Source organism: Melanerpes formicivorus, unplaced genomic scaffold (assembly GCF_026170545.1).
Source record: "Melanerpes formicivorus ecotype bairdi unplaced genomic scaffold, bMelFor1.0.p_v2 SCAF_1079, whole genome shotgun sequence".
NCBI classification, from domain to species: Eukaryota; Metazoa; Chordata; class Aves; order Piciformes; family Picidae; genus Melanerpes; species Melanerpes formicivorus.
Window position 1 is genome coordinate 1 of NW_027143431.1, and position 12838 is coordinate 12838.

Consider the following 12838-nt stretch of genomic DNA (forward strand, 5'->3'; position numbering starts at 1 on the left):
GGGAGTCGGCCACCGGCGTCGCCCAGTTCTGGCTCAACGGCAAACCCTGGCCCCGCAAGGGGCTGCAGAGGGGCTACACGGTGGGGGGCGGAGGCAGCCATCCTGCTGGGGCAGGAGCAGGACACCTTCGGGGGCGGCTTCGACTTCTACAACTCCTTCTCGGGCGAGCTGGCCGACGTCTACCTGTGGGACACGGAGCTGTCCCCGGACAAGATGCGAGCTGCCTACCTGTCCCTGCGCCTGCCGCCCGCCCTGCTGGCCTGGAGGAGCCTCAGCTACCAAGTGGAAGGGCGACGTGGTGGTGAAAGCTCGGCTGCGGGAGGCGCTGGCGCCGTGAGAAGCAGCCGGACCCAGGGCGGAGGCGGCCTCGGGCCCCGCTCTCCCCTCCCTGCCCCCCAGCACCCCTTCCCCTACACAGCCTGCCGAGAGCTGCCAGCGCCACGGCCCACAGCAGCCCCTGCTGAGAGGGGGCTCGGATGGAGCTGGGGAGGGCTGGGGGGCACCATTCAGCCCAGCAGGGTCCCCTCGAGCAGCAGCACCCACAGCTGAGCTGACACTCACCCCTGGGACTCTTCTTCACTAAACTTCCTGAGCTGCCCTGCAGCCAGCTCCAGCACTGTCCTGCATGTCCTCAACTGCTCCAGCACTGCCACGGAGTGTCCCCAACAGCTCCAGCACTGCCCTGCAGCCAGCTCCAGCACTGTCCTGAGTGTCCCCAACAGCTCCAGCACTGCTCTGCAGCCAGCTCCAGCACTGGCCCTGAGTGTCCCCAACAGCTCCAGCACTGGCCTGAGTGTCCCCAACAGCTCCAGCACTGCCCTGCGTGTCCCCAACAGCTCCAGCACTGTCCTGAGTGTCCCCAACAGCTCCAGCACTGCTCTGCAGCCAGCTCCAGCCCTGCCCTGAGTGTCCCCAACAGCTCCAGCACTGCCCTGCAGCCAGCTCCAGCCCCTGCCCTGAGTGTCCCCAACAGCTCCAGCACTGTCCTGAGTGTCCCCAACAGCTCCAGCACTGCCCTGCAGCCAGCTCCAGCACTGTCCCTGCGTGTCCCCAACAGCTCCAGAACTGCCCTGAGTGTCCCCAACAGCTCCAGTACTGTCCTGAGTGTCCTCAACAGCTCCAGCACTGCTCTGCAGCCAGCTCCAGCACTGCCCTGCATGTCCTCAACAGCTCCAGCACTGCCCTGCGTGTCCCCAACAGCTCCAGCACTGCCCTGCAGCCAGCTCCAGTACTGTCCTGAGTGTCCCCAACAGCTCCAGCACTGCCCTGCATGTCCAACATCTGCCACCCAAGCAGCAAGCATCAGAAGTGATCAGGGATGGGCAGGCAGGGGCACAGCACAAGCAGCTGGCCCCAGTGCCCAGCCCCAGTGCCTGGCCCCCAGTGCCTGGCCCCCCACTGCCAGCCCCCCAGTGCCAGCCCCCCAGTGCCTGGCCCCCAACACCTGGGCCCCAGTGCCCAGCCCCAGTGCCAGCCCCAAGTGCCAGCCCCCAGTGCCTGCCCCCCAGTGCTTACCCCCAGTGCCTGCCCCCCAGTGCCTGGCCCCCAGTGCCAGCCCCCAGTGCTTACCCCCAGTGCTTGCCCCCAGTGCCTGCCCCCAGTGCTTACCTCCAGTGCTTACCCCCAGTGCCAGCCCCCAGTGCCTGGCCCCCAGTGCCTGCCCCCCAGTGCTTGCCCCCAGTGCCTGCCCCCCAGTGCCAGCCCCCAGTGCTTACCCCCAGTGCTTACCCCCAGTGCTTGCCCCCAGTGCCAGCCCCCAGTGCTTACCCCCAGTGCTTACCCCCAGTGCTTACCCCCCAGTGCCAGCCCCCAGTGCCTGGCCCCCAGTGCCTGCCCCCCAGTGCTTGCCCCCAGGTGCCTGCCCCCCAGTGCCAGCCCCCAGTGCTTACCTCCAGTGCTTACCCCCAGTGCCAGCCCCCCAGTGCCTGCCCCCCAGTGCTTGCCCCCAGTGCCTGCCCCCCCAGTGCCAGCCCCCAGTGCTTACCCCCAGTGCTTACCCCCAGTGCCAGCCCCCAGTGCCTGGCCCCCAGTGCCTGCCCCCCAGTGCTTGCCCCCAGTGCCTGCCCCCCCAATGCCAGCCCCCAGTGCCAGCCCCAAGTGCCTGCCCCCAGTGCCTGGCCCCCACTGCCAGCCCCCAGTGCTTTCCTCCAGTGCCTGCCCCCCATGCCTGGTCCCCACTGCCTGCCCCCACTGCCTGGCCCCACTGCCTGGCCCCAATGCCTGGCCCCAGTGCCTGGCCCCCAGTGCCAGCCCCCACTGCCTGCCCCCCACTGGCCTGGCCCCCAGTGCCTGGCCCCAACACCTGGCCCCAGTGCCTGCCCCCACTGCCTGGCCCCCACTGCCTGCCCCCAATGCCTGGCCCCCACTGCCTGCCCCCACTGCCTGCCCCCACTGCCTGGCCCCACTGCCTGGCCCCAGTGCCTGCCCCCCATGCCTGGTCCCCACTGCCTGCCCCCACTGCCTGGCCCCCACTGCCTGCCCCCACTGCCCTGGCCCCAATGCCTGCCCCCCACTGGCCTGGCCCCCACTGCCTGCCCCCAATGCCTGGCCCCACTGCCTGGCCCCACTGCCTGGGCCCCAGTGCCTGCCCCCCATGCCTGGTCCCCACTGCCTGCCCCCAATGCTGGCCCCCACTGCCTGCCCCCACTGCCTGCCCCCACTGCCCTGGCCCCACTGCCTGGCCCCAGTGCCTGCCCCCCCATGCCTGGTCCCCACTGCCTGCCCCCCAATGCCTGGCCCCCAGTGCCAGCCCCCACTGCCTGCCCCCCACTGCTGGCCCCCAGTGCCTGGCCCCAACACCTGGCCCCAGTGCCTGCCCCCACTGCCTGGCCCCCACTGCCTGCCCCCACTGCCTGGCCCCAATGCCTGCCCCCACTGCCTGGCCCCCCCCCACTGCCCTGCCCCCCAATGCCTGGCCCCCACTGCCTGCCCCCACTGCCTGCCCCCACTGCCTGCCCCACTGCCTGGCCCCAGTGCCTGCCCCCCATGCCTGGTCCCCACTGCCTGCCCCCCAATGCCTGGCCCCCACTGCCTGCCCCCACTGCCTGCCCCCACTGCCTGGCCCCAATGCCTGGCCCCAGTGCCTGGCCCCCAGTGCCAGCCCCCACTGCCTGCCCCCACTGCCTGGCCCCCAGTGCCTGGCCCCAACACCTGGCCCCAGTGCCAGCCCCCACTGCCTGGCCCCCAGTGCCCAGCCCCAGTGCCCGGCCCCACACACCCCTGCTGTCCCTGGGCTCCCTGCCAGCCTGCTGGCTCTTGCAGGCTCCCAGGCAGGCAAACCTGCCCTGGGCTCTCCCAGATTGCCCAGCAGCCCCCGGGTCAGTGTCCCTGGGCGCCTGGGGATGAAGGTCACAGGCAAACATCACCGCCTGCAGCCACACTCACCCCAGCCCCCAGCCTCAGCACTCTGCCTCTGCTGCTCTCCATCACCACGGAGGTGCCAGCTGCTGGGCTCCAGGGGTGCCATGGGGCAGCTGTGGCTCAGCCTCCTCACCCTCATGGCACTGTTCGGCCCTCGCTGCCCCTCGAGGTAGGGTCCAAGGGGCTGCACCGGGACCCCCCTCCAGGGCCCGCGGGGGAAGTGGAAGGAGCTGTGGGGACAGGGGGGACACCCAGCAGTGGTGGCAGTGGGGAGCAGTGGGGCACCCTGAGCACTGCAGCAGGGTGCACTGGGGGGTGCAGGAAGGTGCAGCAGGAGATGAGATGGCAGTGGGGGGTGGCAGGGACGCAGGCAGTGGGCACCACAAATGGTGCCGCAGGGCTGTGGCACGGGACACAGGGCTGGCTCCCACAGGCTGGGACCCACGGGTGGGGAGAAGGGGATGGGCAGGACCCCCTACCCCACCTGACCCTTCCCTCTGGGTGCTGCAGAAAGGCTGACAGCCCGGATCCAGGCTAAGCCACCAGCCCCCACCCTGTACCACCAGGTGCAGCTCCTCCTGCGAGGTCCTGGGGGACCCTGGGTAAGGCACTCCCCACCCTCTGCCAGCCTCTGGCACAGCCCCAGTGCGAGGCAGGCAGCCCTGGCAGCCCCAGCCCCGCGGGCAGCAGGAGGAAAAGGAGCTGGGGAGGGAACATCAGGGCTCCCCAGCATCCCTCCAGCCCCGAGGCAGGGCCACCCCGTGGTGCCCACCTGCCCCCAGTGACCCCTGGCCCGGCTCAGCCGCCAGGAGTTCCTGTGGGACAAGGAAGGAAGCTACAAAGCCCTGCAGAGAGGCCCCAGCAGCGCCCTGCACATCCACTCCTTCAACGAGAGCCACCTGGGCACCTACAGCTGCACTGCCACCGGCCCCCGGGGCACCGCCGTGGCCACCTACAGCCTGCAGATCAATGGTAGGGAGGGCACCGAGGGGATGCCCCCGGGGAGGGGAGGGGGGGAGGACTGGGGGTCTCTCTTCTCCTCCTTCCCACAGCTTGTCCTCACCACCCACGGCAGAGCCCAGGCAGGGCTGCTCTGGCTGGTGGAAGCCACCCCCCGGGCCTGATGCTGGAGGCCCCCTCCAGCACGGCAGCAGCTCCCTTGCAGCCACACCAGGACCCTGCCACCCCTGGGTGGGGGGGGCTGTGCCAGGGATGCCTTCCTGAGACACAGAACTGGGCAGGGCTGGAAGGGACATCAAGGCTCAGCCAGCTCCAAGCCCCCTGCCATGGGCAGGAACAGCTCAGCCCAGGGCAGGCTGCTCACAGCCACCTCCAGCCTGGCCTCAAACACCTCCAGGGATGAGGAGGAGGCTTCCACCCCCCTCCCTGGGCAGCCTGGGCCAGGCTCTCACCACCCTCCCAGGGAAGAATTTCTTCCTCACATCCAATCTCAATCTCCCCACTTCTGGTTGTGCTCCATCCCCCCCAGTCCTCTCCCTCCCTGACACCCTCCCAAGTCCCTCCCCAGCTCTTCTGCAGCCCCCTGCAGACCCTGGAAGGCCACAAGAAGCTCTCCTGGGAGCCGTCTCCTCTCCAGCCTGCACAACCCCAACCCCCTCAGGCTGTCCTCACTGCAGAGCAGCTCCAGCCCTCTGCTCCTTCTCCTGGCCCTGCTCTGGACACCTTCCATGGTGCTGCTCCAGGGCAGCCTGGCTGAAGCTCAGCCCTCATAGAGCCGTTGAAGGGGGGAGAAGCAAAGAAAGGTGGTGGTGAAGAAGCCTTCTGTTGCCTTTCCCTGCAAAGAGCAAACCTTCTCTCTCCCCTGCCCCAGACCTGATGCACAAAGTGTTTGTGTTCCCACAAGAGACCAAGGACTCCCACGTGCTGCTGCGGGCTCAGCCTGGGCAGCCCCTGCAGACCCTCACCCTCTGCCTGCGCTCCTACACCGACCTGGCTCGGCCCCACGGCCTCTTCTCCTACGCCACCAGGGCTCAGGCCAACGAGGTCCTCCTCTTCAAGCCCAAGCCCAGCGCCTACGAGTTCCACATCGGGGGCAAGTTGGTGATCTTCACCATCCCCCTGGCGGCGGCGCCCAGCCAGCAGCACGTCTGCGCCAGCTGGGAGTCGGCCACCGGCATCGTCCAGTTCTGGCTCGACGGCAGGGCCTGGCCCCGCAAGGGGCTGCAGAAGGGCTACAGGGTGGGGGCAGAGGCAGCCATCGTGCTGGGGCAGGACCAGGACTCCTTCGGGGGCAGCTTCGACGCCAAGCAGTCCTTCGTGGGGGAGATCTCCTCCGTGTACCTGTGGGACGTGGTGCTCTCCACCTCGGGGGTGAAGGCAGCCATGGAGGACACCCCCTACGAGGCTCCCATCTTCGGCTGGAGGAACTTCCCCTACCGGGCAGTGGGAGAGGTCTACCTGAAGCCCTGAGGCTTGGCACAGGGCGCGGCGCTGCCGGGGGGGGGCCTGCCTCCCATCCCCCCCCTTCCCCTGCTGTGTGATTCCCCCCCCCCCCCCCCGCCAAACGCCACCCAGCCTCCAATAAATGCAGAAATGGGTTTGGGCACTGCAGCCGCGGGCACTGAGGGCACACAGATGGCACTGAGGGCACAGGGAAGGTGCTGAGGGCACACAGATGACACTGAGGGTACACAGAAGGTGCTGAGGGCACAGGGAAGGGGCCGAGGGCACACGAATGGTGCCGAGGGCACACAGATGGCGCTGGGGGCACAGGGAGGGTGCTGAGGGCACACAGATGACACTGAGGGTACACAGAAGGTGCTGAGGGCACACGAATGGTGCTGAGGGCACACAGATGGCGCTGGGGGCACAGGGAGGGTGCTGAGGGCACACAGATGACACTGAGGGTACACAGAAGGTGCTGAGGGCACACGAATGGAGCTGAGGGCACAGGGAAGGTGCTGAGGGCACACGAATGGTGCTGAGGGCACAGGGAAGGTGCTGAGGGCACACGAATGGTGCTGAGGGCACAGGGAAGGTGCTGAGGGCACACAGATGGCACTGAGGGCACACAGAAGGTGCTGAGGGCACACAGATGGCGCTGGGGGCACACAGAAGGTGCTGAGGGCACACAGATGGCGCTTAGGGCACAGGGAAGGTGCTGAGGGCACACAAATGGTGCCGAGGGCACACAGATGGCACTGGGGGCACAGGGAAGGTGCTGAGGGCACACAGATGGCACTGAGGGTACACAGAAGGTGCTGAGGGCACACGAATGGTGCTGAGGGTACACAGAAGGTGCTGAGGGGCACACGAATGGTGCTGAGGGCACAGGGAAGGTGCTGAGGGCACACAGATGGCACTGAGGGTACGCAGAAGGTGCTGAGGGCACACGAATCGTGCTGAGGGCACAGGGAAGGTGCTGAGGGCACACAGATGGTGCTGGGGGCACAGGGAAGGTGCTGAGGGCACACGAATGGTGCCGAGGGCACAGAGATGGCGCTGGGGGCACACGGAAGGTGCTGAGGGCACAGGGAAGGGGCTGAGGGCACACGAATGGTGCTGAGGGCACAGGGAAGGTGCTGAGGGCACACGAATGGTGCCGAGGGCACAGAGATGGCGCTGGGGGCACACGGAAGGTGCTGAGGGCACAGGGAAGGTGCTGAGGGCACACAGATGGCACTGAGGGTACACAGAAGGTGCTGAGGGCACACGAATGGAGCTGAGGGCACAGGGAAGGCGCTGAGGGCACACAGATGGCGCTGGGGGCACACAGATGGCGCTTAGGGCACAGGGAAGGTGCTGAGGGCACAGGGAAGGGGCTGAGGGCACACGGAAGGCGCTGAGGGGCACACAGATGGCACTGAGGGTACACAGAAGGTGCTGAGGGCACACGAATGGTGCTGAGGGCACAGGGAAGGTGCTGAGGGCACACAGATGGCACTGAGGGTACACAGAAGGTGCTGAGAAAACAGGAATGGTGCCGAGGGCACACAGATGGCGCTGGGGGCACACGAATGGTGCTGAGGGCACAGAGAAGGGGCTGAGGGCACACGGAAGGCGCTGAGGGCACAGGGAAGGCGCTGAGGGCACACAGAAGGTGCTGAGGGCACACGGAAGGCGCTGAGGGCACAGGGAAGGTGCTGAGGGCACAGGGAAGGCGCTGAGGGCACAGGGAAGGTGCTGAGGGCACAGGGAAGGTGCTGAGGGCACACGGAAGGCGCTGAGGGCACAGGGAAGGTGCTGAGGGCACACAGATGGCGCTCGGGGCACAGGGAAGGTGCTGAGGGCACACAGATGACACTGAGGGTACACCGAAGGTGCTGAGGGCACACGAATGGTGCTGAGGGCACAGGGAAGGTGCTGAGGGCACAGGGAAGGGGCTGAGGGCACACGGAAGCCCCTCAAAGCTCAGCCTGGCTCAGAGAAGGAACCTTGAGGACAGAGAGGACAAAGCCACTTGCCCAGGGGCCGGCTCCCTCCTGGGGGCCGAGTGGAGGGGGCAGAGACTGTCGACTGGGCACCCCCGGGCACGGAGGGGGTCTGAGGCAGGGGAGAAATCCGGGAGGGGGTGCGAGAGTAGCAGCACCGAGTCCCGGAGGCCCCGCAGGGCAGTTCCGCTACTCCCGAGAGGTGTAGCCCCGGAGCCCCCCGGGGGATGCAGTTCCGCTGCTCCCGGGCGGTGCAGCCCCGCGCCCCGGAGCCCCCCGGGGTATGCAGTTCCGCTGCTCCCGGGAGGTGCAGCCCCGTGCCCCGGAGCCTCCCGGGGGATGCAGTTCCGCTGCTCCCGGGAGGTGCATTCCCGTGCCCCGCAGCCCCCCGGGGGATGCAGTTCCGCTGCTCCCAGGCGGTGCAGCCCCGCGCCCCGGAGCCCCCCGGGGGATGCAGTTCCGCTGCTCCCGGGAGGTGCAGCCCCGTGCCCCGGAGCCTCCCGGGGGATGCAGTTCCGCTGCTCCCGGGAGGTGCAGCCCCGTGCCCCGGAGTCCCCCGGGGGATGCAGTTCCGCTGCTCCCGGGAGGTGCAGCCCCGGAGACCCCCGGGGGATGCAGTTCCGCTGCTCCCGGGAGGTGCAGCCCCGGAGACCCCCGGGGGATGCAGTTCCGCTGCTCCCGGGAGGTGCAGCCCTGTGCCCCGGAGCCTCCCGGGGAATGCAGTTCCGCCGCTCCCGGGCGGTGCAGCCCCGGGTCTCGGTGCTCCCGCAGGGCAGCTCCGCTGCTCCCGGGAGGTACAGCCCCGTGCCCCGGAGTCCCCCGGGGGATGCAGTTCCGCTGCTCCCGGGCGGTGCAGCCCCAGGTCTCGGTGCTCCCGCAGGGCAGCTCCGGTGCTCCCGGGAGGTACAGCCCCGTGCCCCGGAGTCCCCCGGGGGATGCAGTTCCGCTGCTCCCGGGCGGTGCAGCCCCAGGTCTCGGTGCTCCCGCAGGGCAGCTCCGGTGCTCCCGGGAGGTACAGGCCCGTGCCCCGGAGCCTCCCGGGGGATGCAGTTCCCCTGCTCCCGGGAGGTGCAGTTCCCCTGCTCCCGGGAGGTGCAGCCCCGGAGCCCCCCGGGGGATGCAGTTCCGCTGCTCCCGGGTGGTGCAGCCCCGGGTCTCGGTGCTCCCGCAGGGCAGTTCCGCTGCTCCCGGGCGGTGCAGCCCCAGGTCTCGGTGCTCCCGCAGGGCAACTCCGGTGCTCCCGGGAGGTACAGGCCCGTGCCCCGGAGCCTCCCGGGGGATGCAGTTCCGCTGCTCCCGGGCGGTGCAGCCCCGGGTCTCGGTGCTCCCGCAGGGCAGTTCCGGTGCTCCCCGGGTGCGCGGCACCGCCGCTGATCGCCGTTCCGGGCTCGCCGGCGCCGCCGCTTCCTGCAGACGCTCCCCGGGCTCCGCTCCGCCGCCGCGCGGCCTCCCGGTACGGCGGAGAGAGAGCTGCCCGGGACTGCGGGGGAGCGGCCGGGCCGAGCCGAGCCGAGCCGAGCCGAGCCGAGCCGAGCCGAGCCGAGCCGCGCCGAGCCGAGCCGAGCCAGGGCCCCTGCCGCGCCTGCGGGGGCCGGGCCTGGGAGGTGCAGCGTACCGGGAGGGCCGGGCCTGCGCCGGGGAACGGCCCCGGCGATCTCCTGCTCCGGTCCCGGGGTCAAGGGGGGACGGTCACGGGGGGACGGTCCCGGGGGTGTGGGAGGGACGGTGCCAGGGGTCAGGGGGGGACGGTCCCGGGGATCTCGGGGGAACGGTCACGGGGGGACGGTCCCAGGGGTCTCGGAAGGACGGTCTCGGGGGGACGGTCCCGAGGATCTCGGGGCAACAGTGCCGGGGGTCACGGGGGGACGGTCCCGGGGTCACGGGGGGCCGGTGCCGGGGGTCTCGGAAGCACGGTCACGGGGGGGACGGTCCCGGGGGGCTCGGAGGGGCGGTCACGGGGGGCGGTCCCGGGGGTGTGGGAGGGACGGTGCCGGGGGTCACGGGGGGACGGTCCCGGGGGTCTCGGAGGGGCGGTCTCGGGGGAACGGTCACGGGGGGACGGTCCCGGGGGTCTCGGGGGGACGGTCTCGGGGGGACGGTGCCAGGGATCTCGTGGTCCGGTCCCCGGGGGTCTGAACTGGGAGTGCTGGGGACACGGCCAGGGTGTCCCGGGGGTCTCCACTGGGACTGCCAAGGGCGCGACCGGGGATCAAGGTCCTGGGCGGGGGTGGTGTGAGCCCTGCCCCGGGGACCCTGCCCAGGGGGTCCTGGGCGCTGTGTCCGTAGCCTGCCGAGGGCCCTGGCAGGGGCAGCTCGGGGCCGGCAGGGAAGGTGCGGGTCGAGCCCCGCGGTGCTGTCCCCGCAGGCGATGGGGGCGTGCGAGCCCCCCAACTTCTCGTGGGTGTCGGAGGGGCGGCTGGCGGCGCTGGGCATGCCGCGGGAGCCGGGGCACTACCGCTTCCTGCTGGCGCAGGGCGTGCGGCACTTGGTGTCGCTGACGGAGCGGCCGCCGCCGCACCACGGCTGCTGCCCGGCGCTGCAGCTCCACCGCTTCCGAGTGCCGGACTTCACCCCCCCGGCCCCCCAGCAGATCCGCAGCTTCCTGCAGCTGGTGGAGGAGGCCAACGCCCGCGGCGAGGTACGACGGAGGGCAGCTCCCACGGCCCGCGGCGGGGGAGGGGGGACAGCCCCACGGGGCATCCCGGTAGAGCCCACGCCGAGGGGGTGATGCCAAGCGAGGCAGAGCCTGTGGCACCCAAGGGTGGTGCTGGGAGTACAGCGGGACCACGGCAGGGATGCCCCCGGCCAGGAATTGCCCAGCAGGGTCACCTACAACAGGGGCACCCACGGCAGGGGCACCCCCAGCAGGGGCACCCCCAGCAGGGGCACCCACAGCAGGGATACCCCTGGCAGGGATACCCCCAGCAGGGACACCCACAGCAGGGATACCCCCAGCAGGGGCACCCACATCAGGGACACCCCCCAGCAGGGATACCCCCAGTAGGGACACCCCCAGCAGGGGCACCCACATCAGGGACACCCCCAGCAGGGGCACCCCCAGCAGGGACACCCCCAACAGGGATAACCCTGGCAGGGACACCCACAGCAGGGATACCCCCAGCAGAGGCACCCCCAGCATGGACACCCCCAGCAGGGATACCCCTGGCAGGGGCACCCCCAGCAGGGGCACCCCCAGCAGGGATACCCCTGGCAGGGGCACCCCCAGCATGGACACCCCCAGCAGGGATACCCCTGGCAGGGGCACCCCCAGCAGGGGCACCCACAGCAGGGATACCCCTGGCAGGGGCACCCCCAGCATGGACACCCCCAGCAGGGATACCCCTGGCAGGGGCACCCCCAGCAGGGGCACCCACAGCAGGGATACCCCCCAGCAGAGGCACCCCCAGCATGGACACCCCCAGCAGGGATACCCCTGGCAGGGACACCTCCAGCAGGGTCACCCATAGCAGGGTCACCCCCAGCAGGGGCACCCACAGCAGTGATACCCCTGGCAGGGACACTCCTGGCAGGGACACCCCAGCAGGGACACCCCCGGCAGGGACAGCTGAGTCCCTCCATGGCGGTGCCAGCTGACAGCGTGGCGCTGCCCAGGCGGTGGCAGTGCACTGCATGCTGGGCCACGGCCCGGACGGGCACCATGCTGGCCTGCTACCTGGCACGGGCACAGGGCTTGAGCGGCGGCGATGCCATCCGCGCCGTCCGGCGGCTGCGGCCCGGCTCCATCGAGACGCGGGAGCAGGAGCAGGCAGTGATCCACTTCTGCCAGCAGGCTGGGTAGGTGCAGCCCTCCCCTCCCCAGACGCTCTGCCGGTGCCAAGCTGGGGGCACAGCCAGTGGCACAGAGAGTGCAGCTCCCAAAGGCCGCCTGGCCACTGGGGTCTGCCCTGTGACAGTGCTGGAGAGGACAGCAAGGAGCTGTGAGCAGGAGCTGTCAGCAGGAGCTGGGAGCAGGAGCTGTGAGCAGGAGCTGGGAGCAGAAGCTGGGAGCAGGAGCTGTGAACAGGAGCTGGGAGCAGGAGCTGGGAGCAAGGAGCTGTGATCAAGGAGCTGGGAGCGTGGCTGTGCCTCCAGGGCAGGGAGTGCTGCGTGGGCACCAAATGCTGGGGGCCCCTTCCCAGCCCTGCAGTGCTGCTGCCTGTCCCCTCCTGCATTAAAGGACTCTCCTGTGGCTTCTCTCCTGGCTTCTCTCCAGGTCAGTCTGTGAAGAGCTCTGTGGGCAGCACAGACACTCCTGGCTCTGCCAAGCTCCCTGGCACCCAACTGTGCTGCCCGGCTCGGGGGGCAGCGGCACCCTGGCCTGGAGGGGGTCCTGGCTCTCTGGTCCTCTGCCCAACCTCAGCCCTTGGGAAGCCAAGCAGCTGCACCTCAGGCAGCTCAGGCCAAGGGCAGCCTGGGCTGCATCCAAAGCAGCGTGGCCAGAGCTGGAGAGAGGATCTCTGCCCCTCTGCTCTGCCCTGCTCTGGGGAGACCTCAGCTGCAGCTCTGCAGCCAGCTCTGGAGCCCTCAGCACAGCAAGGACCTGGAGGTGCTGGGGAGGGGCCAGGGGAGGCCCCCAAGGTGCTCAGGGGGTTGGAGCAGCTCTGCTCTGGGCCAGGCTGAGGCAGCTGGCCTGAGGCTGGGTGCAGCAGAGTGCAGCTGGCACCTCACGGTGGGTGATGCCCTCCAGCCACCACCACCCCAGGGCTCACAGGCAGGAGGGTCCCAGTGGGGTCCCTGCTGAGGGGAAGGGCTGGCAGAGGAGTGCTGAGGGAAGCTGTGCACAGCAGCACAGCCCAGAGGACAGCGACAGGAGAGGAGGAGCCCTCAGCACAGCAAGGACCTGCAGCTGCTGGGAAGGGGCCAGGGGAGGCCCCCAAGGTGCTCAGGGGGTTGAAGCAGCTCTGAGGGAGCTGGGGGAGTTCAGCCTGGAGAGGAGAAGGCTGCAGGGAGAGCTCAGAGCAGCTTCCAGCAGCTGAAGGGCTGCAGGAAGGCTGCAGAGGGACTGCTGCCCAAGGCTGCCCCAGGGGCAATGGCTTCAGCCCAGAGCAGAGCAGCTTGAGATTGGCTGGGAGGAAGAAGTTGTGCAG

General features: G+C 69.7%; 3 protein-coding genes across 3 annotated transcripts; all 3 read left to right on the top strand.

Moving 5' to 3' along the window:
* Positions 1-5: 5 nt before the first annotated feature.
* LOC137461042 (serum amyloid P-component-like) lies at positions 6-1391 on the top strand (the record flags this gene model as incomplete). The annotated part of the gene is given in 3 exon segments (XM_068170988.1): positions 6-83; positions 85-285; positions 287-1391. Coding segments are annotated over 3 exon segments (330 nt in total), but the record flags the coding sequence as incomplete, so codon positions are not given.
* A 2760-nt stretch (positions 1392-4151) lies between these two features.
* On the top strand, positions 4152-5919 carry LOC137461041 (C-reactive protein-like). The gene is made up of 2 exons (XM_068170987.1): positions 4152-4332; positions 5192-5919. The coding sequence occupies exon 2, from the start codon at positions 5197-5199 to the stop codon at positions 5788-5790; it is 594 nt and encodes a 197-aa protein (XP_068027088.1). The 5' UTR covers positions 4152-4332; positions 5192-5196; the 3' UTR covers positions 5791-5919.
* A 3135-nt stretch (positions 5920-9054) lies between these two features.
* DUSP23 (dual specificity phosphatase 23) lies at positions 9055-11949 on the top strand. The gene is given in 5 exon segments (XM_068170985.1): positions 9055-9204; positions 10117-10389; positions 11364-11396; positions 11398-11546; positions 11666-11949. Coding segments are annotated over 4 exon segments (480 nt in total). The 5' UTR covers positions 9055-9204; positions 10117-10119; the 3' UTR covers positions 11694-11949.
* The last annotated feature ends 889 nt before the right edge of the window (positions 11950-12838 follow it).

Bases quoted from the DNA above. Each gene is read 5' to 3' on its own strand.
- LOC137461041 (XM_068170987.1), top strand. From the start codon at position 5,197: ATGCACAAAGTGTTTGTGTTCCCACAAGAGACCAAGGACTCCCACGTG.